The following is a 26,993-nucleotide window of genomic DNA, read 5'->3' as shown; positions in this document are numbered from 1 at the left end:
TAAAAATGGGTAGCGGGTATCTCACAGTCGAGCACACTCGACTGTAACTTTCTTACTTGTTCAATTCATGTTTGTCTGCATTGCTCAGGTGATGATCATTATCAATAAAATGTTTCACCTTACTTGCGCTGGTTCTTAGTAGATAATATTTGCCAAGTATTTTTCACTGAGCTTGACTTCATTCCTCTTAGCAATACAAAATTATCATAGTCCTCACCAGCAATCTTATTGCTTAAATTATTTTTTATAAGAGAGGACTCTGCATTCGAATTGAAGAAAAATGGAAAGAGCTCACAGAACTGACTCAAGACGACTTTGGGTTTCAATACTACATACATGCCGCAAGGCAGTATGCTTGGGCCTCTGTTATACTCTCTTTACACAACAGATATACCTACTCCCAATGACGACTGTATGGAATCTCCCTCAAAGGCATTAATTATAACATATATGCAGACGACGTGGCTGTACTGTACAACTCTAAGAACCATGTAGAAGCCACTAAGTACAGGGATACCTTATCACTCTGGCTGAGTTTTTGCTATGCAATGGGTACAAAAATCCTTTTGTATGGTAAGATCGCCTTCTTCAATCGGGTTTTCGTTGTTTTAGCTGACAATCTGGTATATATTGTATTCTCTGGTATATTTTCAATGTAGTAGAATATCAATATACCAAATATTAGCTTTTAAGTACACAGTTTTATTGAAAATGGATAGTGGGTAACTCAGACTCGACTGTAGATTAGTCGAGTCTGCTAAACTGTACCTGTTTTTTAAACAGTAAAATACTACCAAACCCTAAATATTTGAAAGTGAACATTATCATATTATAAATATAATTGAAGAACATCCCATAAGTATTTTCTATATTGCAAATGTATAGGTAAAACAACTAAACTCATCAATCTATTCTTATTTCATTATATAGTATGATCAAGAAGAAATAAATTATACTCACGTGGAATTCACTGACAACTCTTTGTGCTTAGAATTAATTGAAAAACCTCCTAGATGTGTATTTAAACTTCTGACTGAACAATGCCATATGCCCAAAGGATCTGATGCAGCTTATTTAACTAATTTACATACTGAATTTGAATACAACCCAATGTACATCAAAGGTACGGATCGACGACATTGGGAAACTGAATTCGGTATAAAGCATTACGCAGGAAAAGTAATTTATATTGTTGACGGTTTTGTGGATAAAAACCGGGATGTGCACCAGGACGTCTTATTTGACTTTATGAGTCGTAGTAAACATTCATTTCTTTGCGAACTTTCTAAACACCAGGTCTCTGCTTGTTCTATATGGATGCATAATGGTACAACTAGTCAAAGGGGGACGGGTAAAACGAAATCAACGGTTAGTGATAATTTCCGTCAACAATTACAATGCTTAATTGATGTACTTCACAATACAAAGCTTTGGTATGTGAGATGTATTAAGCCAAATACTCTTAAGAAACCCAACGATTACAATGACTCTTTGGTACTTGATCAACTTCAATATCTAGGAATATTAGATATAATTCGAATTAGAAAAGAAGGTTTTCCTATTCACTTGAATTTCGAAGATTTTATATTAAAATATAAATGTCTTATAAAAAAAAGGTCATGTTCGTTTACCCGCTCTGATATTACGTTAGTATTAAAAGAGTTGAAAGTCGTAGAAACGGAATGGCAAATTGGAAAATCAAAATTATTTTTACGAAGTGCAGCATACGAACCGCTGGAGGAAGCCAGGAAACATAAGATTTGTGCTAGCTCGATTATAATTCAAAAAAACTGGAGATGCTATTCATGCTCTAAAAACTATATACGAATGAGAAGAGCCATTCTTATTATACAGCATGCATGTAGAGGATGGAAATTACGGATTGATTTTTTAAGAAAACGCCGAAGCGTAATAGTTATACAAAGTCGATTACGAGGAGTTTTTGCAAGAGAGGTAAGTAAAGCATCATATATTCGAATTAATGCCAGAAAAATGGTCAGAAAGACATACTCGACATCTCTATATTCACAGAAAATGTATGTAATTTGCAAAAAAAAGTATTTTCTGCCCAGCAAAAGGGTATTATAACATAACTCTGTTTGTCTGTCTGTTTATTGATCAGAAGTTACGGTATTTGAATTAAAATGTGATTACGAAATAGTTTTAGTGGTTGTAAGCGGTTGCAGTAGCTGTTAATAGCAGATGTGCCCTGCAGTGATGCAATGTAAGAGATAGTTGATTGATATCCGGGATCGTTAATTTGCGTTATTTCTGCCCAGCTATGCAATGATTTTTGTCACTTTATATTACAAATTTTGTAGTTTTTATTTAAGGGTATCAGTTTTTTTCTCTTGAAGCATTTTAATTTATATGTGATATACTGCATACAATGTTTAATTAACTCTAACGATAGCACTCTGGATTACAATGTCATCAGCATTAAATAGGAGGTTACCAATATACTGTTGATCCGATCATGATCTCTTCTAGTCAATACAGGTCGAACAACAGCATATAATATGTAATCTTTTTTTTTACCAATGTATATCTTGATAAAGGTGTTTTCGAAAAAAATAAAAGAAAACAACTAGCAGCAATATTCTAAAATTATATTTTCAAATTCTAGGTCGCAACTGCTTTGCGTGAAATGCGGCGAGTTGATGAAGAAATGAAAAAGCGCGAAAAAATCATAAATGACAATCCAACTTCTCATTGTACTGATATTGAAGATTGCGAAAGGTAAGTAGTTATTATACCCGCTACCCATTGGGTAGAAGGGTATTATAACTTTGTGCCGGCAGGAAATGTATGTAACAGGTAGAACGAGGCATCTCCGACCCTATAAAGTATATATATTCTTGATCAGCGTCAACAGCCGAGACGATCTCGCCCGTCTGTTCGTCTGTGTGTCTGTCCGTATGAAACACTGGATCTCAGAGAATATAAGAGACAGAGTTATAATTTGTTTCCACAGGATTTGTTATGTTTGCACGCAGACAAAGTTTGTTTACAATTTTTGCCACGTCCCCTTTAAAGCTAGAGCTGGTATAATAATAACTACTATAGTAATTGTGATTCCTGAAAATTTGGTTGTGATCATATAAAAAATGTGGAAGTTATTAAAAAAATACTTCTGTATGGGCAAAGAATTGAGAATGTGTCACGTACGAAAAATGAGCGTGGTAGTGGATATGTCACTATATATAAACCATTTTTGCGCAATAAAATCATCACGTGAGGGAATCTAAAATACGAAAGACACTTTTCGCTGTGTTTACTTCTGACTAAAACACAAGTCAGCTGTTTTAGCAGTAAGAAATGAAACGTCCCAAAAGCAAAACGATGACTTAATAGTTGTAAATACACTTAAAAACGAAAACGTATGTTTGGTTCTAAAAAGAAAATGAAACCGGAGCCCGCCCGTGTACGCACGCTTGTGTTTTGTGCTTATCATTTTCTCCATGCCGTCGCGGCCTTTTTTTACTGTAAAATGTTATATTTTTATAATATTAAGTTAGATATTTGATGCCATTTTATGTTATAAATTAATTTTTGGCATTTATTGACTTATTTCAGATTAGTGCAAAATGAAATGACAGTTCTGGCACACATGGCAGAAAACTTAAATGCATCTCATATCAAGTCAAATGATGACGAAAAGACTTTGGACATGTTGCACCCAGAAGACTGCAATGCTCAAAATGCAGACACAGTTGATTTGGACAACCTTTTTGCATTTCTGACAGAAGCTACAAATACAACGCACAATCAACTCTTTGATGAAATAAATAGTAAAATGAATGATTTAGTGCTGGATCTTGATAACGAAGTAAGTTTACAGATATCGTGAGATACCATATACCACATAATTAAATTAAATTAAAGAAGACAAATAATTTAATATACATATATGTATATGTGTGAATTGTTATCAAAAATCTTCATGTCATGCATACTCAAAAATCACCTGACAAAATTTGTTGTACACCTTTCTATGAAACACAGCTAGACATTTCCCCATTCGTAACATTCAACGGGGTAGTGGATTTAAAAAAAAATTACTTACATGTTTTGATTTGATAAATACATTCATACAATTCAGTTTACATCGATATATCCAGTACGGAAATAAATTTTATAGTGCTTGCTTATCAGCAGCAACTTTTATTGTTGTGAACATATAATTCTCCAGCTATATTGCCCGCTGCATAAGAAGCAAATTAGAGTAGTTTTCAGTATGCGATCACGAGAGCTCGCTAGGAAATATATGTCGCTGCAATTCTTTGTTCCATAGCGCTGTATCATTGGGCATACAATGAAATGTAATACAATATAGTTTACATTAACAAATTCGGCATCTTCACCAAAATAAACCGCTTTACGATTTGACAATAGAGAAACACAACAAATTGAGGATCTGCCATTAATAGCGTAGACGGCAATAAAAAACCTAAATCACTTCCGATCTGTATTCAAGATAATCGACTCTTGTGAATATTGCAATTGAGTTTTTTGGAAAACAAAATTTCTGAATAATTCGTTTAATAAAAACTAAATAAAAGTAGGTTAAAATCTTGTGTTGAGCTACTAAGCTTTTTTAGTAACCTTTATTCGCAAGAATATTGTTTATAAATAAAACACGCGAATTCAAATTTAATGTTTTTTGCTGTGGTACATATGTATGTACATATATATAACCACTTATGTTTTGGCTGTGACTTGAACACTTTCAAGCTTCGCCACCGACACGATATACAAAAGAGTAACAATACCAGTGTGTAAGCAATTAGCCGATCGAACTTCAAGCGATTGCTAACTGTGTCAGAGAGCATGCAGTACTGCCGGCAGAAGCAGCGCTGCTGGCAGACGCTGTCACAGCATTACATTAACATGCGCTGTCTGCTGCTCCCGACATACTCCCGCCGTTGAAAGTATGTCCTTCAACATCATCCTTCAGGGGCAGTACACATAGCTTGTTTGTGGCTCTCCGGGTGCTGCCAGACGAAGTCTTCAACTCAGCAACTCACCATCCTTGCCAGGGATAAACGCCATGACACGGGCTAACGGCCAACGAAGAGAAGGCAAATTTTCGTCCTTGACCAAGACCATGTCATTGACTTGGAGATGACGTTCAGGAGTGCGCCTCTTGCATCTTTGCTGGAGAAGGGTGAGATACTCCACCCGCCATTTAGTCCAGAAGACCTGCTGCAGCTGAGTGACACGCTGCCAACCATCCAACCGATTGTAGTCCAGCGTAGTTAGGTCGAGCTCAAGAATCACGGTTGGAGGACGACCAAACAGTAGATGAGCGGGAGTCAGCACAAATCGTCAGGATTCTCTGAAATTGATATCAATGGACGACTATTAATTATGGCCGCTATTTGGCAAATCAGCGAACTTCTTCTTCGAGAGCGAACTTCTTCACTTCTTTCTGTCTCAAGTAGGAAGACAAATTTTCAAAGACGGGGCAGGAATATATGCCGTGACCAGGCGCGACACAAAACATGCAAACATTTGCCCTGCTAGTTTGGCCCACAAACGCCTTCCTGCTGCCATTATAGCTAAAGTTAGACCTTCCTACCTGTGAGCCTGATGTGTGAATAACCATAGCGTATTGCAGACTTTCCAGCTTACGACATCTTTCGTCCAGAAATGTGAAAAACTCAGTAGCAGTCGGCATTTTATAGGCGGCAAGGTTGTCCAATGCTCTGCTATCCTCCCACGCCGCCTGAGTTTCCACATCCAGCCTTTGCAGCAGCACGTAAATGAGAATGCTGTTTGCAATTTCCTCTGGACTGCCCAGAGTCTGTAATGCCCCATGTGAACATTAACTTTATCACTAAACTCACGAAGTTTTGTGCCACGGATGCGCCTGCCTCCACCTTCTTGGTACCCAAAAGATCCTTGATGTGTGACTGGAACACAAGTCGGTTGTTGTTAAACCGATTATCCAATATATCCAGAGCCATACGATAATTGAGCCTCAATATCTCCAACGACCTAACTGCATCCAACGCTGGACTAGTTAAACACGATAGTAGATGCTGGAACTTTTCAACATCATCTAAGTCATTATCGAGTATTCCGTGTTATCTCCACTAAACGTGGAAGTTTGAGCTCGGAAAGACGACGTTTATTAGCACGGGCACCGAGCCCATTAGACGAAGGATCGATGGTCTCATGACCGAATCAATTGCCTTTCACGACTGGCAAAATGTGCTCGAACATGCGATTTCACTTCAACGAAACGCTCATCGAAATTTTCCCGCATTTCACTCCCGATTTTATTATAATCGATCTCCACTAGTGCATTCTGAGGAAACTCAAATGAAGCTTGAGCATGTTTTGATAGCTCCAAATGTACTGCTAATTCAGATGAATTAAACGCAGCTAGCTTAGCTGCAGAAAGCGACGCATCGAGTCTTATGAGTACGAGTAGCGGGGACCATGCGCAAGCGACGGAGAGCGGGGAACGTGCGCAAGCGATGGAGCAGCGACGAACATGTGCAAACAACGGAGAGTGGAAGAATAGAAATGCACCGCTCGCTTAAATATATATATGTATATGCAACTGTACATATGTGTATGTATGTCTTCAAACTCTAGAGCACTTTCAACTTAAATGCTTTACCAATTGTTATTTTTTATTAGGCACTTCACTAATTGTTTATGCAAAATCAATTGCATTCACAATACTAAGCGAGAGTATATGTATTTCGCCGGGGCCTCCAAATGTTGAGCTACTAAGCTTTTTTAGTAACCTTTATTCGCAAGAATATTGTTTATAGATTATTTGGACGTTGACGTACTAACGGCAGTACCAGCAAGTGGCCCAGCGATACTAAGAACGGGCTTGTTGACGCGCAGACCAAACAAAATACATTTGTGAACAGCATGCATTAATCGAAAACCGCGAATAAATATTAAAAGACGCTGGACAGCTAATTAAGTTAACTTAAAAATATGTTGGATATATGTATAAGAAGATGAAAAACAATTAAATACTCGATAAATATGCTAATAGGTTTTAAGCAGAGGAATAGATTTACTAGAGCAAACTACGTTATTGAGATAATTATAATTCACACATAGAATACGGAAGGGATTATGGCAAGCAAAGTTAGTAGTGAAAAGTTAGTTCGTGAAATGAGAAGAGGAAGAAAATTCTTAGGGATCTTGATCGGAACTGCAAAACTAATTTGACTCAACAGCTCCAAAGAGTCTATTTCACCATTAATTAGTCACTGTATGAAAACAGCACCTTGCATAGTTCTACGGTCAGAAAGAGAAGGAAGGTTTAGTAATAAAAGTCTACTGGGATAAGGTGGTAATCTAATATTAGGATTCCAATTTAAACTACGAAGAGCAAATAACAAGAATTGTTTCTGCACCGACTCAATCCTATATTGATAAACCCTATACTGGGGATTCCGTACTCAAGGATAGGACGAACCAGTGAGACGTACAAAGTTTTGGTAATGAAGGGATCGTTGAACTCTTTTGACCAGCGTTTTATAAATTCCAGAACACCCATGGCCCTATTTACAACAGACTGAATATGCTTATTAAATTTTAGTTTGGTATCAAGCAGAACCCCCAAGTCATTTACAACTTCAATTCGCTCTAGAGGAGTGTTATATAAAACATAGTTATTTACCTGGGAAGAACCCCTATAGAAGGTCATAAACTTACATTTATTGCTATTGAGATGTAACATATTTACTCTGCACCAAGATTCTAGACTAGGTCAGATTAAGGTCATATTGCAACAGTGACATCGCAAGACTGTCATTAAATGTCAGGCAAACCTTGACGTCATCAGCGTACATAAGTACACGGGAATGCTCAATAACAGAAGGAAGATCATTTATAAACAAAGTGAACAAAAGAGGACCCAAATGGCTATCCTGGGGCAGACCAGAAGTAACTTGGACACATTTAGATACAAAGCCATTATAATAAACATTCTGAATTCTGTTGGAAAGATATGAGGATCCCCTCAATTAGGTTATGAGGAAACCCTAAAAGATTAAGTTTATATAATAATAGGTGATGACTTACTGAAACAAAAGCCTTACTAAAAGCGGTGTAAATGACATCTGTTTGCATTTTATTCTCGAATCCTTTAATTACAATAGAAGAGAACTCCAATAAGTTAGTAGAAGTGGACCTAGATTTCACATACCCATGTTGGTAAGGTGATATTATAGATTTACACAGATGTTGCAGTTTAGAAGTTAAAATTTTTTCAAATGCGTTCGGAATCGCAGACAATTTACATATACCGCGATAATTTTGAATTTTAAATTTTTTCCTTTTTTTAGGATAGGTATAATGTATGACTTTTCCAGATTTTTGGAAAAGAGCATGAGCTTACGGACATTCATTTACGGAATTCAAACAATTTAAAAAACGGGTTAACAGATACTACTAGCACAATACTTTAGCACACAACTAGGCACTCCATCCGGACCTGCCGAAAAAACAGTTTTTATAGCCAATAGTTCCGTAAAAATAGAGCTTTCAGTAATAAAAGGACCAAAAATACAATTAGATGAATTTAACTGATAAAGAAAAGAAAAGGAATTTTGAAAACTTGAAACAGAATATGTCGTTAGGAAAAAGTCCGCAAATAAATCGGGAATACCAGGACCATTAGATACTCTCATATACTCCAAAGACAGAAATGATGGCGATGACACGGATCTACGCTTCGAGCTAACGAAGTCGTAAAATCGTTTAGGATCACGCTGAAATCTTATTCTGCACCTACTCAAATAATTATTATAACACTCATTGCTATGAGTGCGAAAAGCAGCTTGAGCAACAGAATAGCTGAGAAAATCAAGAGGAGAGCCAGTTTCCTTGAATTTTTTGTAAAGTTTCGACTTACGATTTTTGAAATTTGATAATTTCTTATTAAACCATAACGGTTTATCAGACAAATGTGGAATTCTTGATGGAGCATCAAATAGCGAGTTAAAAGTAACATAAAAAAATTCAACCGCTATATCCAAGTTCGTAGACAAACAAAGTTGCGACCAGTCAGTTTGAGATATAACCACAGCAGTTTCTCAAAATCGGTTTTCTGAAAAGGACGAGAACGCTCACCACAACGCTAGACTCTGACGCAATATATGGGAGCTCCAGCATAATTTATATAGGAGATGTTCTCGATAGAGAACAGGAATCTTGTCTAAAACAAAAATAAGGTCTAGAGACCTGTTTGTTTGGAATGCCATTAATCTTAGACAATGATAATCCGAAAAGACTATGAATAAAAACATGGGATATAGAGGGGCACAGTCCATTAAAATTAAAAAATTGGCCGAATGCCATGAAATACCAGCAATAGTGAAATCACCAAGGACTATAAAGTGATCACGAACAGAAAGCATGTTAGAAATGTTATTAATTATAGAAAAATGAGCTAAATACAAAGCTTCATCTGAAGCAGGGGGGATATACGAGCAAGAAATAAAAATGTTAAAACTACCAAAGGATAATTTTACAGCCACTAGCTCAATATCAGAAGTGTGATCAATCAATTCTGAAGCAAATTGAGCATCTACTGCAATTAAAACCCCACCACCTCGAAGAACCTTGCGGTCACGTCTGTATAAGGAAAATCTACTAAAAACAATTTCCGTATCAAGAATGTCATTCTTTAACCATGTTTCAGTAAAGGCAATGACATTGAATGGGAAAGACATAATATTTAAGTATAGGTCAGTAAGTTTACTGCAAATGCCTCTTACATTCTGATAGCCAAGAAGTAAAAAAGGAAGTTAGTTTTTTGAGGAGAGTAACAATTGAAGTGTGTAAGCAATTATCCGATCGAACTGCAGGCGATCGCTAACAGTGTCAGAAGACATGCAGTGCTGCCGGCAGATGAACCGCTGCTATCAGATGTTGTCCCGACACGTTGCTTAACCAAAGATAACCTTTGCAGTTTTATAAGACCAGGTTTGGAAAGCATCGCACCCCATAATACTGTGAGAACAGTCGCCCACCAAAATGAAGCAATGGACTATGAACTCAACTATTTAAACCCTTAACTCACTAGGGAAACACTTCATAGCAATAGGATACGATAATCTTAATTACAATTACTTGGGATCGCGACAACACTTAAAGAAAAATAATTTTAAAATAATATTATAATACACAGTGAATAATATATCATACAATATAATAAGCGCCAAATTTTATCCCAACTTTTGTAAGATCACTCATTGTCTAACAAATTGACATCGAAAAAACTAATTGAATAACATACAAATGATGTGCAAGTATTCACATAGTTGAACCTACACTTTGTAGACAAGGCTGGTATAAACTTGTCCGTTTTAGTTGTAGAAACTCGTAATTTAAGGAGACTGTAAAAATACGAAAGTCGAAAAATAATTTATTGTTGTTGGGAGCAAAAAAAGATAAGACACCTTGAAGGCTGCTGATGCGCAAATTAAACACGACTGTTTCGTTTGCTAGTTGCAAAAAGAGAGAGCGACAATTTATTGTTTGCCGGTTATTCCGACACTAGTAGTTAAAGGAAAACAAAGATGAGCGAAAGCTTATAACTAAAATGTAACAACTGTAGCAAAAGAAGAGCGCAAGATTGAGACTAAAATGTAACTGCTCAGTTAGGCTGAGCAGGCTTACAGTGAGACAAGGCGCTTGATTTAACACCGGCCACCTTGGAATACCCGACGTGGGATTTCAAATTACTGGCAACCGTGCTAGTTTGTGGATTGGGCGCTTGAATGTGCCAGTGCCCGTTCCAATTACGCCCACCCGTATTTGGCCGTCTGTTCCTCGGGTTACGCCTGCGACCCTTCCAGTTATCCACCGCTGAGGTGGCGTGTTGTCCTCGTGAACCAGGACGAGGCATCCGACCTCCAAGCCATTTGGTGCGGACTTGGAGGTTGTGGATGTAGTCCTTCGACCACGCGAGCCAAAACCGCTGTCTGAGCGTGGATAACATTTGCCACCTTCGCAAATACGTCAGCTCTTTGTTGGGTCTGTCTGGCACGGGTCCACGGCAGCGAACGTATGGCTTGCCCGATTAGAAGATGGCCCGGCGTTAGAGCCTCGCCATCGTTTGGATCGGAGCTGAGTGGAGTGAGAGGCCATGAGTTGAGAATGGCCTCGACATCTGCCAGATGAGCTCTGACCTCGCTTTCCGCCAGTGACATGTTGGCCATTTGCCGGACGAGGAGATGCATTGCAGATTTCACCGCAGCCTCCCACAGCCCTCCGAAATGTGGGGCTCGAGGAGGGATGAAGTGCCATTCCATCCCCAGCTCCGACGCGAGCAACTGCAGTTTCTCCTGCTGCTTCGAGAACTCCATCTGTAGCTCCTTGAGTAGGTTGTTTATCCCGACGAAGTTGGTGGCGTTGTCCGAATACATCCGAAGGGAAAACGCCTTGCGATGAAGCTTTTTAGGGTTAATAAAAAACAGTTAGTGGACAAGTCAGCAACCAGTTCTAGATGAACAGCCTTTGATGCAAAACACACAAATACTGCTATATACATTTTTAAAGGAGGCCGTCCCCGAACTCGCAAGGAAACATTTATGGGTCCGCAAAAATCAACTCCACAAATGTGAAGTGGACGTGTAGCAATCAAGCCATCAGTTGGTAACTGCCCCATTACTTGTTCCATTAGTTTTGGCTTGTATCGAAAACAAAGAATGCAACCACGAACTATTTGTGTGAATTCTCTTCGAGCATTAATCAGCCAAATTCTTTGCCTCAAGAGCGAAATCAAAGTTTTAACACCAGCATGACAGTTGGTCTGATGCAAGTCTCTTAAATACTTTCTGACCAAGGGCGAATTCTTTGACATCAGGATCGGAAACTTGGCATCGTAGTCAATCGGTGCATTTAATAGTCTGTCACCTACGCGAATCAACGAAAGAGATTTTCCTGGCTCAGAGATTTTCTGAATAAATGGAGCGAGAGATTGGACAGTTGGTTGAACTAATTGATTTGCTTTTAATTTTTTAAATTCCAAGTTGAGTTCGGACCGCTGAACCATTCAAATAACTTTAACGAGGCAAAATACAACTCCTGTTTACTAAGTGCTGAAGAACAATTTTTTGTTTTTGGCCAGCAAATGAATTTATACACATAGGCAATCACTCGAACTAACCTTTTGTACGAAGAAAAGCGAGCCAGTATAGATGACAGAAAATCAGGGTTGGTAGTTAAACAAACCTGAGCTGATTTTTTTGTTTCACTGTGTTTCAAATCGGTTGACAATGAAAAATGAGGATTCTTAGGCCACTCACACTGCTCTTCCATTAAGAATAGTGGGCCTTCTAACCATATCGAGTCGACTAATTCATCGATGTCACACCCACGAGAACAAATATCGTCAGTGTTTGACGCAGAAGGCACATGTCTCCATGTAACATCTTGTGTGAGGTCTTGTATACTGGATACAAATGTTGCTAGGTTTAGTAGATTTTCTTTAAATCTCCCATCTCGTATGCATCTGCATAGGGATGGTTTCGTCCCATGCCAGATGGTTTTGCCAGAGCTCTTGCAGTAAGATTCTAGCTTTGATTCTGATGGGGCTCAGCAAGCCAAGTGGGTCAAACATACGAGCTGTCACAGACAAAACGTTGCGTTTTGTTGGGCTAAGATCGGTGAAGCTGGAGTCCAAATGATATCGAAATATATTAGATTTTGGCGTCCACCGCATGCCCAATGTTTTGGTCGAATCTGTGTCGTTGAAACTGAGAACTTTATCAGTTTCATTCCCATTGATTAAAGTAGGGTGGTTGGAGTACCATTTGGCCAATTGGAGACCACCGGAGCTTAGGATATCTGATACTTGGACACAAATCTCCTAAAGCGTGTCAGCATCGTCAGCTCCAGTAAGCATGTCATCGACGTAGAAGTCATTGCAGACGACTTTAGCTCCAAGAGGATGTGTTTCCTTATGGCTTCGTATGGCCAGAAGTAGCGACGAGAAGAGTTCCCTCTGTATAGTTGGCCCCACCATTAGAATATCATTCAATGAATAATTAGAAGTCGTTTCGCACGAAGCGTCGAAAACAACTCGAAGTTTGGTGGTGGCACTATCAGACCTCAGGACGCACTGATGTGGTATAAAATAGTGTGGTCCTAGTGGAAAATCAACGGGAGACATATGACCAAGTTCTATATATTCTTTCATGAAACTGACATACGTTTCTTGAAACCTTGCGTTCAAGTGAAAGAAACCGACGTTTTGCCGTTTCGAAGGACGAACCAAGTATTTTTGGGTCTGTTTTAAAAGGAAGACTAACTTCTAATCGCCCTGTCGATAGAGTTGTCACTCGGTCAATAATGTCCTGTTCGCAGGCTCTTTGCTCTGACGATATTTAGCGACGTTCGATAAGTCTGAAACTTTTTCTAAGTCCCATAGCTGTATATCTTCCGACGAGTACGTTGTTGCACCACATAATGGGTTCTGAGTCGGAGTACCTTTGCAACGCCCTGATACAATAGAAGTAAGGATCAGCCAGTTCCACGTTAGCCGGTATTTGTAATTGCCTGACTGGAATCAAGCTGTCTGGCTGCTGGTTCGAAATTGATTTTAGCACCCAGAAATCGGCGTCAAACTGATGTTTGTTAACACGAGATGATATCGTTGTTGACACTTCATGTCGGGCTACCAAATTCGACACTTGTTGGCTCGCGACAACCTTAGAGCTTGAGCAAATTCTTCAGTCATGAAATTGACCTGAGACCCAGAGTCCAACAAAGCCCTGGCCAACTGGAATTGACCGAATCTATCGCGAATTTTCACAACAGCGGTAGCCAATTTCTGCTGTTGGCTTAGCTACGTGCGCTGGATGTGACGATGCTTGGCCGCTCGAGCTACCAGGCTGTTGATGTTGACGCTAGCTCATACTCGTGGTCTGAGGCTGAGCTAACGCATCGAAAATGTGAAGCAATGTATTGTGCGATTTAGAACACACTCTGCATTTTGAAGATGTGCAGGTGGATATTCTATGCCCAGACTGCAAGCAGTTTATACAAAGGTTCTCGGTCTTGGCGAAACTGAATCGTTCTGTAACCGGCAGTGCACTAAAGCCTTGGCAAATGCTTATAAAATGATTCGCGTTACAGAACTGACAACTAGGGTTGCTGGACTTAGACGCTGAATACGACCTTTGACAATGGTCAACCTTTGACAATACAATGTGTATGAGAATCGCGTTGGTGATATCTCGTTCATCTCCTAGTGACAACAAATTTTCAAAAATTGCCGAAACAGTATCTATAATGGTCCTTAACCCAGATGCCGAAGGTTTGGAACGCCTTTATTGTTCCTAATGCCTCATCAGGCAGACATGTGATCAAGTGATTAAACTTTTCAATGTTTGATAGCGACCGGTCAGAATCTACAAGACTTTCGAAAAGGCTTATGAACTGCTTGTATTCTGAGTGCTTACCATTGAACTTTGGTAAGTTCATTTTGGGCAAGTGAGACCTATACGATGCTGGCTGAGCCACTCGGTCCGAATCGGGCTCCTTCAAACTAATCATATACAACGACCTTGTCTTAATGCATAATTCTTCTAAGGAAGCACGGCTAGAATTATCCGGGTCAATGCAATAAATTTCAGATTGCAACTCCATGGCATCTGCAATGTATTTATTTAGTATATCCAAACGACATTGGATCTAAATTTTCTTGATGTTTCATTTAACACTGTTAATCTAAGCCTCCCAATACTTTCTTCTAGCTTTGATAATCTAGAAAATAACAGAGTTAATTTTGCATTATGGCAATTTTCAATCACGGTTTGATTTAATTCAGTTTTTGCTTTTTCTTTCGACATTGCGACTTGGTGTATGTTGCTGGGTAATGCAAGTTAAGCAAAGAGAAAACACACTCTACTAGTAAGAGAAACACCAATGCAAGAACTCAAGAGAATGTTTCTAATGTCAAACTCAACACTGAGCGTAGCTTCAATGTTAGTTTGAGCGGTGCCGAACAAGCAAAGCAAGAGCGAAAACGATCGAACATAGCGAGAGCGAAGATGATCGAACAAAGCGAGAGCGGAACTTATTTAAACAAGCGAGAGCGAAGATGATCGAACAAAGCGAGAGCGAAACTTATTAAGCAAGCGAGAGCGAAGATTACCAAATAAAGAGATCGGAAAATAACCGAAATTATGCGCGGGTGCTATTATTGTTACTCAATGTAATGTAAAGAACCTGAAAGCATAATCATAAAGTTTCCAAGGGGGATTTGAATGTTTTGGCACTTGGATTTATTTCACTTATGTGTGTTGCATCAATTATTCACTAAAAATTGTTGTTGGGAGCAAAAAAATATAAGACACCTTGAAGGCTGCTGATGCGCAAATTAAACACGACTGTTTCGTTTGTTAGTTGCAAAAAGAGAGAGCGACAATTTATTGTTTGCCGGTTATTCCGACACTAGTAGTTAAAGGAAAACAAAGATGAGCGAAAGCTTATAACTAAAATGTAACAACTGTAGCAAAAGAAGAGCGCAAGATTGAGACTAAAATGTAACTGCTCAGTTAGGCTGAGCAGGCTTACAGTGAGACAAGGCGCTTGATTTAACACCGGCCACCTTGGCATACCCGACGTGGGATTTCAAATTACTGGCAACCGTGCTAGTTTGTGGATTGGGCGCTTGAATGTGCCAGTGCCCGTTCCAATTACGGCCACCCGTATTTGGCCGTCTGTTCCTCGGGTTACGCCTGCGACCCTTCCAGTTATCCACCGCTGAGGTGGCGTGTTGTCCTCGTGAACCAGGACGAGGCATCCGACCTCCAAGCCATTTGGTGCGGACTTGGAGGTTGTGGATGTAGTCCTTCGACCACGCGAGCCAAAACCGCTGTCTGAGCGTGGATAACATTTGCCACCTTCGCAAATACGTCAGCTCTTTGTTGGGTCTGTCTGGCACGGGTCCTTGCGGCAGCGAACGTATGGCTTGCCCGATTAGAAGATGGCCCGGCGTTAGAGCCTCGCCATCGTTTGGATCGGAGCTGAGTGGAGTGAGAGGCCACGAGTTGAGAATGGCCTCGACATCTGCCAGGTGAGCTCTGACCTCGCTTTCCGCCAGTGACATGTTGGCCATTTGCCGGACGAGGAGATGCATTGCAGATTTCACCGCGGCCTCCCTTAGCCCTCCGAAATGTGGGGCTCGAGGAGGGATGAAGTGCCATTCCATCCCCAGCTCCGACGCGAACAACTGCAGTTTCTCCTGCTGCTTCGAGAACTCCATCTGTAGCTCCTTGAGTAGGTTGTTTATCCCGACGAAGTTGGTGGCGTTGTCCGAATACATCCGAAGGGGAAAACGCCTTGCGATGAAGCTTTTTAGGGTTAATAAAAAACAGTTAGTGGACAAGTCAGCAACCAGTTCTAGATGAACAGCCTTTGATGCAAAACACACAAATACTGCTATATACATTTTTTAAAGGAGGCCGTCCCCGAACTCGCAAGGAAACATTTATGGGTCCGCAAAAATCAACTCCACAAATGTGAAGTGGACGTGTAGCAATCAAGCGATCAGTTGGTAACTGCCCCATTACTTGTTCCATTAGTTTTGGCTTGTATCGAAAACAAAGAATGCAACCACGAACTATTTGTGTGAATTCTCTTCGAGCATTAATCAGCCAAATTCTTTGCCTCAAGAGCGAAATCAAAGTTTTAACACCAGCATGACAGTTGGTCTGATGCAAGTCTCTTAAATACTTTCTGACCAAGGGCGAATTCTTTGACATCAGGATCGGAAACTTGGCATCGTAGTCAATCGGTGCATTTAATAGTCTGTCACCTACGCGAATCAACGAAAGAGATTTTCCTGGCTCAGAGATTTTCTGAATAAATGGAGCGAGAGATTGGACAGTTGGTTGAACTAATTGATTTGCTTTTAATTTTTTAAATTCCAAGTTGAGTTCGGACCGCTGAACCATTCAAATAACTTTAACGAGGCAAAATACAACTCCTGTTTACTAAGTGCTGAAGAACAATTTTTTGTTTTTGGCCAGCAAATGAATTTATACACATAGGCAATCACTGAACTAACCTTTGTACGAAGAAAAGCGAGCCAGTATAGATGACAGAAAATCAGGGTTGGTAGTTAAACAAACCTGAGCTGATTTTTTTGTTTCACTGTTTTTCAAATCGGTTGACAATGAAAAATGAGGATTCTTAGGCCACTCACACTGCTCTTCCATTAAGAATAGTGGGCCTTCTAACCATATCGAGTCGACTAATTCATCGATGTCACACCCACGAGAACAAATATCGGCAGGGTTTGACGCAGAAGGCACATGTCTCCATGTAACATCTTGTGTGAGGTCTTGTATACTGGATACAAATGTTGCTAGCGAATGTTGCTATCGAAGAAGGCGACATTCTAATCCAATACAGTGTGATTTCTGAACACTCGATTCTGCATTTGCCAAGCATTGGCTTGACGTACGACCACAACTGCGCCAGTAAATACGCTGCACACAACTCAAGTCTTTTGCTTTTGATGTAAGCAATTTACATTTCACCTTTGCATTTTCATTAGCTTGTATGTATAAACAGCAGCCATAAGCGTGGCAACCGTGCTAGTTTGTGGATTGGGCGCTTGAATGTGCCAGTGCCCGTTTCAATTACGGCCACCCGTATTTGGCCGTCTGTTCCTCGGGTTACGCCTGCGACCCTTCCAGTTATCCACCGCTGAGGTGGCGTGTTGTCCTCGTGAACCAGGACGAGGCATCCGACCTCCAAGCCATTTGGTGCGGACTTGGAGGTTGTGGATGTAGTCCTTCGACCACGCGAGCCAAAACCGCTGTCTGAGCGTGGATAACATTTGCCACCTTCGCAAATACGTCAGCTCTTTGTTGGGTCTGTCTGGCACGGGTCCTTGCGGCAGCGAACGTATGGCTTGCCCGATTAGAAGATGGCCCGGCGTTAGAGCCTCGCCATCGTTTGGATCGGAGCTGAGTGGAGTGAGAGGCCACGAGTTGAGAATGGCCTCGACATCTGCCAGGTGAGCTCTGACCTCGCTTTCCGCCAGTGACATGTTGGCCATTTGCCGGACGAGGAGATGCATTGCAGATTTCACCGCGGCCTCCCTTAGCCCTCCGAAATGTGGGGCTCGAGGAGGGATGAAGTGCCATTCCATCCCCAGCTCCGACGCGAACAACTGCAGTTTCTCCTGCTGCTTCGAGAACTCCATCTGTAGCTCCTTGAGTAGGTTGTTTATCCCGACGAAGTTGGTGGCGTTGTCCGAATACATCCGAAGGGAAAACGCCTTGCGATGAAGCTTTTTAGGGTTAATAAAAAACAGTTAGTGGACAAGTCAGCAACCAGTTCTAGATGAACAGCCTTTGATGCAAAACACACAAATACTGCTATATACATTTTTTAAAGGAGGCCGTCCCCGAACTCGCAAGGAAACATTTATGGGTCCGCAAAAATCAACTCCACAAATGTGAAGTGGACGTGTAGCAATCAAGCGATCAGTTGGTAACTGCCCCATTACTTGTTCCATTAGTTTTGGCTTGTATCGAAAACAAAGAATGCAACCACGAACTATTTGTGTGAATTCTCTTCGAGCATTAATCAGCCAAATTCTTTGCCTCAAGAGCGAAATCAAAGTTTTAACACCAGCATGACAGTTGGTCTGATGCAAGTCTCTTAAATACTTTCTGACCAAGGGCGAATTCTTTGACATCAGGATCGGAAACTTGGCATCGTAGTCAATCGGTGCATTTAATAGTCTGTCACCTACGCGAATCAACGAAAGAGATTTTCCTGGCTCAGAGATTTTCTGAATAAATGGAGCGAGAGATTGGACAGTTGGTTGAACTAATTGATTTGCTTTTAATTTTTAAATTCCAAGTTGAATTCGGACCGCTGAACCATTCAAATAACTTTAACGAGGCAAAATACAACTCCTGTTTACTAAGTGCTGAAGAACAATTTTTGTTTTTGGCCAGCAAATGAATTTATACACATAGGCAATCACTGAACCAACCTTTTGTACGAAGAAAAGCGAGCCAGTATAGATGACAGAAAATCAGGGTTGGTAGTTAAACAAACCTGAGCTGATTTTTTTGTTTCACTGTTTTTCAAATCGGTTGACAATGAAAAATGAGGATTCTTAGGCCACTCACACTGCTCTTCCATTAAGAATAGTGGGCCTTCTAACCATATCGAGTCGACTAATTCATCGATGTCACACCCACGAGAACAAATATCGGCAGGGTTTGACGCAGAAGGCACATGTCTCCATGTAACATCTTGTGTGAGGTCTTGTATACTGGATACAAATGTTGCTAGCGAATGTTGCTAGCGAAGAAGGCGACATTCTAATCCAATACAGTGTGATTTCTGAACACTCTCGATTCTGCATTTGCCAAGCATTGGCTTGACGTACGACCACAACTGCGCCAGTAAATACGCTGCACACAACTCAAGTCTTTTGCTTTTGATGTAAGCAATTTACATTTCACCTTTGCATTTTCATTAGCTTGTATGTATAAACAGCAGCCATAAGCGTGGCTGGAAGCGTCTGCAAATCCATGAATTTGGATATTGGCTTTGCTGGAGTTGGTATATCGTGAAATGGATACCTTATCAAGGTTTAGTAGATTTTCTTTAAATCTCCCATCTCGTATGCATCTGCATAGGGATGGTTTCGTCCCATGCCAGATGGTTTTGCCAGAGCTCTTGCAGTAAGATTCTAGCTTTGATTCTGATGGGGCTCAGCAAGCCAAGTGGGTCAAACATACGAGCTGTCACAGACAAAACGTTGCGTTTTGTTGGGCTAAGATCGGTGAAGCTGGAGTCCAAATGATATCGAAATATATTAGATTTTGGCGTCCACCGCATGCCCAATGTTTTGGTCGAATCTGTGTCGTTGAAACTGAGAACTTTATCAGTTTCATTCCCATTGATTAAAGTAGGGTGGTTGGAGTACCATTTGGCCAATTGGAGACCACCGGAGCTTAGGATATCTGATACTTGGACACAAATCTCCTAAAGCGTGTCAGCATCGTCAGCTCCAGTAAGCATGTCATCGACGTAGAAGTCATTGAAAACGATTGCAGATGGCCAGAAGTAGCGACGAGAAGAGTTCCCTCTGTATAGTTGGCCCCACCATTAGAATATCATTCAATGAATAATTAGAAGTCGTTTCGCACGAAGCGTCGAAAACAACTCGAAGTTTGGTGGTGGCACTATCAGACCTCAGGACGCACTGATGTGGTATAAAATAGTGTGGTCCTAGTGGAAAATCAACGGGAGACATATGACCAAGTTCTATATATTCTTTCATGAAACTGACATACGTTTCTTGAAACCTTGCGTTCAAGTGAAAGAAACCGACGTTTTGCCGTTTCGAAGGACGAACCAAGTATTTTTGGATCTGTTTTAAAAGGAAGACTAACTTCTAATCGCCCTGTCGATAGAGTTGTCACTCGGTCAATAATGTCCTGTTCGCAGGCTCTTTGCTCTGACGAATATTTAGCGACGTTCGATAAGTCTGGAACTTTTTCTAAGTCCCATAGCTTTTCTACCAGCGAATCAAGTTGTATATCTTCCGACGAGTACGTTGTTGCACCACATAATGGGTTCTGAGTCGGAGTACCTTTGCAACGCCCTGATACAATCCACCCTAGCAGAGTTTTTTGTAACAGAGGGCCACTGTCGTTCAAGTCGATTCTCTGCGGCTTGTAGAAGTAAGGATCAGCCAGTTCCACGTTAGCCGGTATTTGTAATTGCCTGACTGGAATCAAGCTGTCTGGCTGCTGGTTCGAAATTGATTTTAGCACCCAGAAATCGGCGTCAAACTGATGTTTGTTAACACGAGATGATATCGTTGTTGACACTTCATGTCGGGCTACCAAATTCGACACTTGTTGGCTCGCGACAACCTTAGAGCTTGAGCAAATTCTTCAGTCATGAAATTGACCTGAGACCCAGAGTCCAACAAAGCCCTGGCCAACTGGAATTGACCGAATCTATCGCGAATTTTCACAACAGCGGTAGCCAATTTCTGCTGTTGGCTTAGCTACGTGCGCTGGATGTGACGATGCTTGGCCGCTCGAGCTACCAGGCTGTTGATGTTGACGCTAGCTCATACTCGTGGTCTGAGGCTGAGCTAACGCATCGAAAATGTGAAGCAATGTATTGTGCGATTTAGAACACACTCTGCATTTTGAAGATGTGCAGGTGGATATTCTATGCCCAGACTGCAAGCAGTTTCTACAAAGGTTCTCGGTCTTGGCGAAACTGAATCGTTCTGTAACCGGCAGTGCACTAAAGCCTTGGCAAATGCTTATAAAATGATTCGCGTTACAGAACTGACAACTAGGGTTGCTGGACTTAGACGCTGAATACGACCTTTGACAATGGTCAACCTTTGACAATACAATGTGTATGAGAATCGCGTTGGTGATATCTCGTTCATCTCCTAGTGACAACAAATTTTCAAAAATTGCCGAAACAGTATCTATAATGGTCCTTAACCCAGATGCCGAAGGTTTGGAACGCCTTTATTGTTCCTAATGCCTCATCAGGCAGACATGTGATCAAGTGATTAAACTTTTCAATGTTTGATAGCGACCGGTCAGAATCTACAAGGCTTATGAACTGCTTGTATTCTGAGTGCTTACCATTGAACTTTGGTAAGTTCATTTTGGGCAAGTGAGACCTATACGATGCTGGCTGAGCCACTCGGTCCGAATCGGGCTTCTTCAAACTAATCATATACAACGACCTTGTCTTAATGCATAATTCTTCTAAGGAAGCACGGCTAGAATTATCCGGGTCAATGCAATAAATTTCAGATTGCAACTCCATGGCATCTGCAATGTATTTATTTAGTATATCCAAACGACATTGGATCTAAATTTTCTTGATGTTTCATTTAACACTGTTAATCTAAGCCTCCCAATACTTTCTTCTAGCTTTGATAATCTAGAAAATAACAGAGTTAATTTTGCATTATGGCAATTTTCAATCACGGTTTGATTTAATTCAGTTTTTGCTTTTTCTTTCGACATTGCGACTTGGTGTATGTTGCTGGGTAATGCAAGTTAAGCAAAGAGAAAACACACTCTACTAGTAAGAGAAACACCAATGCAAGAACTCAAGAGAATGTTTCTAATGTCAAACTCAACACTGAGCGTAGCTTCAATGTTAGTTTGAGCGGTGCCGAACAAGCAAAGCAAGAGCGAAAACGATCGAACATAGCGAGAGCGAAGATGATCGAACAAAGCGAGAGCGGAACTTATTTAAACAAGCGAGAGCGAAGATGATCGAACAAAGCGAGAGCGAAACTTATTAAGCAAGCGAGAGCGAAGATTACCAAATAAAGAGATCGGAAAATAACCGAAATTATGCGCGGGTGCTATTATTGTTACTCAATGTAATGTAAAGAACCTGAAAGCATAATCATAAAGTTTCCAAGGGGGATTTGAATGTTTTGGCACTTGGATTTATTTCACTTATGTGTGTTGCATCAATTATTCACTAAAAATTGAATAATCAGTGTCAGGCAACTGGATTCTTGTTTAATACAAGATATAACAGTGTGAGCTGAGAACAATCACAATGAATGTCACTAGGTCCAAAGCTATTAACGAAGTTTCCCAGTTGTTTACACTGTTACCTGTTCATCAGAAGAGCTGTTGACTTCTAATTGATCCATAAATCCAAAAGGCCAGCAACGAAACAACGCAAACGAATGTGTTTGTAATTATACGCACTCAGCTGCCAACTAGGTGTAAAATTAACAAATCAACAAAGTCTTTTTTGTAGTCCCTGCTCGGGCGCCATGTAAAATTACGAAAGTCGAAAAATAATTTATTGTTGTTGGGAGCAAAAAAAGATAAGACACCTTGAAGGCTGCTGATGCGCAAATTAAACACGACTGTTTCGTTTGCTAGTTGCAAAAAGAGAGAGCGACAATTTATTGTTTGCCGGTTATTCCGACACTAGTAGTTAAAGGAAAACAAAGATGAGCGAAAGCTTATAACTAAACTGTAACAACTGTAGCAAAAGAAGAGCTCAAGATTGAGACTAAAATGTAACTGCTCAGTTAGGCTGAGCAGGCTTACAGTGGGACAAGGCGCACAAGGCGCTTGATTTAACAGAAACAATTGCGTGTTGACACTCGCAACCAAAGGCCAAGCAGTTCTTTCTAAAGAAAAGATGTTTACAGCGAGAATAGCAAACGCACAGATCACCCACAGATCTACAAAGTGCCAGCTAAAGTGCGCCACAAACAAATTATCAAAAGTCCCAATTAAAGAATTAGGAACCATCAATTCTATATTGAAAAAGCTACCAGAAAAATACTAAAATATTGTTTGATTTATAAAATCATAATGATAAACTTATGCTATATCTTGAGGCGGTCATCCTATCTGCCAACTATTCATCGCGATAACGACATGGATAATTTTTAGGGAGATGAAGGGCGGAGCTTAGATACTGCACTGATCACTGTTCGTACAGCATGGGCAGCCGACAAACAGTCACCAGTTAATATGCCGAACATTGGTCTGCAGTCTTTTCTTGAAAGCTCCCGTATTTGGTTAAGTTAGTGTTTATTAAAGCGCACATCAGCCTTGCAATTTTGCACTAGTTGGTATTGCACCAGCTTACCTCACACTGAACCCTAGAGCTCTCTGCCTAGAGATTTCAGGGATATCGGCACATTGCATATGTTGCTGACATCGGCACTACCACCTCTTTGGCAAGAGTATATGCGATCTCATTATGCTGGCTTGGGATCCAGTAGATGCGTACGGCAGATGCGCTCAGCGACTCTACTGCTCTTCTATAATAAGGATGAGGTCCCTTTTATCCGCATTAATGCTGAGCCCAGCTGCTTCGGCTCATGCCTTAACTTCCCGTAAAGTAAGTTCTATTTCGGTGGTTGGGCATTTCCAATTTATTAAAATACTTATGTCATCAGCATAGGCAATAAACTTGGGTGCCCGTATAGTAAATTTTTGTAGCAGGCTACTCACAACCAGTTTCCAAAGGATAAGCGAGAGAGCCCCACCCTGCACTTCTCTCTGTCCACACTCCGTCGCGCGACTTGAGCAGACTGGGACTAGAAGCCTGCTTGGACAGCAGTTTCCTCAGTCTGGAGGTGTTTATAATGTCGTCGAGGTCTGAGCAGAAGGTTCTTCATGAGGACCTTTTGTCTTCAGAAGAAACTCATACTCGTCCCAGTCATAGAGATCTGGGATCCACAAGAGTGAACATTTACAAATGATTTTAATCCTGTCCTGTTAAGTGGAATATTGAACTGAATGTATTTACGATCAGTGAAGGTGGGTCTGATCAGGATTCTCCACTCGCCTACATGGGTGAGTTCAGTCAACGATAGTTAGGTCTTTCTTTTAGGACTTTCCCAAACGCTATGGTAGGCGTTGGCGTCCGTACGGATAGTTAATTGGTTGTTGGAGGAGTAGACCTTATACATCAATCTCCGCAGCTCTTCTGGTGGAGCGGGTCCGTCATGGGACATGTAGCAGGATGCTAACAGCATACATCCTTCACAGCTCTCCAGCACCACCACAGTTAGTGCTAAACTTGGGCAGATCTCGATCTACTTACCGTTGAGACGTATAAATTGTTGTAAGGGGACTTCAGCCCGGCGTCCGTGTTGCCCGACGCTATCCACGGTTTCTGGACTAAAGCCACGTAGGCGGACTCTTCCTTTAGTGCGAGGAGGAGCTCCGCCGAAGCTATTTTCGACTTATGGAGGTTGAGATGCAGCACACTCACTAGAGGGTTGCAAACTCGTGGGGCTGGCTGCATGGACAGTCCATTTTGTTGTTGTTGGTGGAGCCATGTGCTTGCTTGACTCTTACTTACTAGAGCTTCCCAGCCGACCGTTGGGCCTTGCTTGCCGTGAACTTCACCTTTTTGTTGGCAAGATCGGTGGAACCGGACTGCGCTTTCGTGCCGTTTGGGAGGGGGCTAAGAAGGTGATCACGCATCCATGCGTTGGCCCTCTCCTTTAGGCCCACCGTGCCCCGCTGCGCAACCTAGGATGTACTGGCAATAGCCAGCACCCTCGGGGAAGTTTCAGTAGAGGATTTTTGTCAGCCTAGAGAATGGTTACCTATTTCTAAATTTATGGTTATAGCCTTAAGATATGCAGATCCAAAATCGTTGTAAAAGGAGTGCTTGATGCGATTTCCTATTAGGATTTCTGTGTATCCTTGAGCTGTCGCATTCATGTGATTGGTTTCATAGAATAAGTAGTTACGAATTTTTATTGTATGGTACTTCGGGCTGAATTTGGGATTGTGCCAAATATGTTCCTGGAAAGCGTATCGTAGATATTCTACGTGTCGGTGCTTTCTTATTGGTTTATAATATTCTTGACGTAAATTTGTTCCTAAAATTTTTTTTTAAATGCGTTAATTTTTTATGCTAATAATTTGTTTTCAGAAATAGCTCACGATCACGAGTGTTGTTCTGAAACCTGAATAATGTTTTTACTACTATACCGTATGTATAGTAGTATTATATATATATATGTATTATATCCCCGTATATTTTTTTAATTGTTAGTGGTTTGCTCTTCAGACGGTTGCATAAATAGATTCTGATCTTAGTTTTATTTTCATATTTTTCAGATTGAAGTTTGCCTTCAAATGGACTCGGTTCCAAGTGTTAATTATCAGAAAACCAGCGTTTCTAATGAAACAATAGAACTTTCTTGTGAATCAACAATTCCACCGGTGGATAAATGTATAATTAGTCCTCAAAAGCAAACAAATACTGAGCCTATTTACGAAGCGTTGTCAAATACGGAAAATCTGCAGACAATACAAGAAAATATAAGTGATTTTATAAAATCGAATAACACTATTAAAAATAGTTTAGGTGCAAAAAAGAAAGCTATTGGACAAGCTGGGTCATCCATACACAATGATCGAGAGCAAAGGCGAAAGTTCAGAGTTGAAAAAAAACTCTTGGAGATGCATCAACTGGATACAAAAAAAGATTTACTGAATACTGAGTCAAATTATAACATTTTAGAGTTTGCCGAAAACTTTTTCAATGATCACGAACGATTGATTGACGGCACATTAATTTCCACGCTGACACGAAAAGGCAAGAAAGCCTTGGATATAATACCAAAACATGAAATGATAATATTTACTAGATCTGAAAAAATTCCAACTTCTCATATTCATATGTACGATCCAGAAAATATAGTGATTTCATGTAACATATTCAAAGTGAGTAAAATTATTGTACTTATATTGTTAGCCAGATTGGCTTTAAGGGTGTCATATCGTTCGTCTTTTGCATGGCTAGGCAAAATGAGACATCTCCAAACCCCATAGTGTCACCAGCCAAGATAATATAGCCAAGTGTGAATGTCTGTATGAGCACCTAAATTTATAGTATAAGATATATTGAATCGAATCGAATAACAAAAGTAATTTTTAAGCTAGAGTAATGATGTAACAAGAGTGTTCATGATTCCTTAGAATTATCTTGCAATCGGCCAAATATTGTATAAGTTGTTTATGGCAAAAAACTGTTGCTTGTAACAAACCGATTATACACAGCCTATGATAACGTACTCTGCTTACGGGGGCCGACTGTTGCTCAGGGCAAATGGGGTGGGTTTTTGTTATCTATAGAAGCTGAGGTTACATTATTAAAAGAGGTAAGCAGAGTTTATCGATATCTTAAACCTCAAAAATCTGAATTGGCATACGAACAAGCCTAAAAGTCGAAGATCCTAGATGTCATGGATCATCTTCTATACCCTCCCGTCCTGTAAAGCCCATTATGGTCTTTTCCCTTTTCATTGTTTAATTTATGACACGCACAACTATACTCAGGTGCCCGAAAGGCTTAATTTAATTCATTTTCAATAATATCATTACGTTAAGATTTTATAATTGGACTCATTTTCACGGGCGGTCAATACCCTGTAACTCTTCTTAATATTTATGGTACTAAACAACTAT

The 26,993-nt window shown here is 40.5% G+C and overlaps 1 protein-coding gene across 2 annotated transcripts in view; it reads left to right on the top strand.

Annotated features, from left to right (window-relative positions):
* The window catches only part of LOC133836071 (myosin-VIIa), a 169,087-nt gene that overhangs the window by 44,388 nt on the left and 97,706 nt on the right, over nucleotides 1–26,993 (top strand). For both annotated transcript variants that reach the window (XM_062266364.1, XM_062266362.1), the window contains 4 exons: nucleotides 931–1,953; nucleotides 2,627–2,739; nucleotides 3,577–3,829; nucleotides 25,641–26,249. In XM_062266364.1, the coding sequence (XP_062122348.1) occupies nucleotides 931–1,953; nucleotides 2,627–2,739; nucleotides 3,577–3,829; nucleotides 25,641–26,249 (1,998 nt within the window). The remainder of the gene's footprint in view (nucleotides 1–930; nucleotides 1,954–2,626; nucleotides 2,740–3,576; nucleotides 3,830–25,640; nucleotides 26,250–26,993) is intronic.

This window comes from Drosophila sulfurigaster, chromosome 2R (assembly GCF_023558435.1).
Source record: "Drosophila sulfurigaster albostrigata strain 15112-1811.04 chromosome 2R, ASM2355843v2, whole genome shotgun sequence".
NCBI lineage: Eukaryota > Metazoa > Arthropoda > Insecta > Diptera > Drosophilidae > Drosophila > Drosophila sulfurigaster.
The sequence above is the reverse complement of the archived record's forward strand: the minus strand, read 5'-3'. Positions and strand labels throughout refer to the sequence as shown.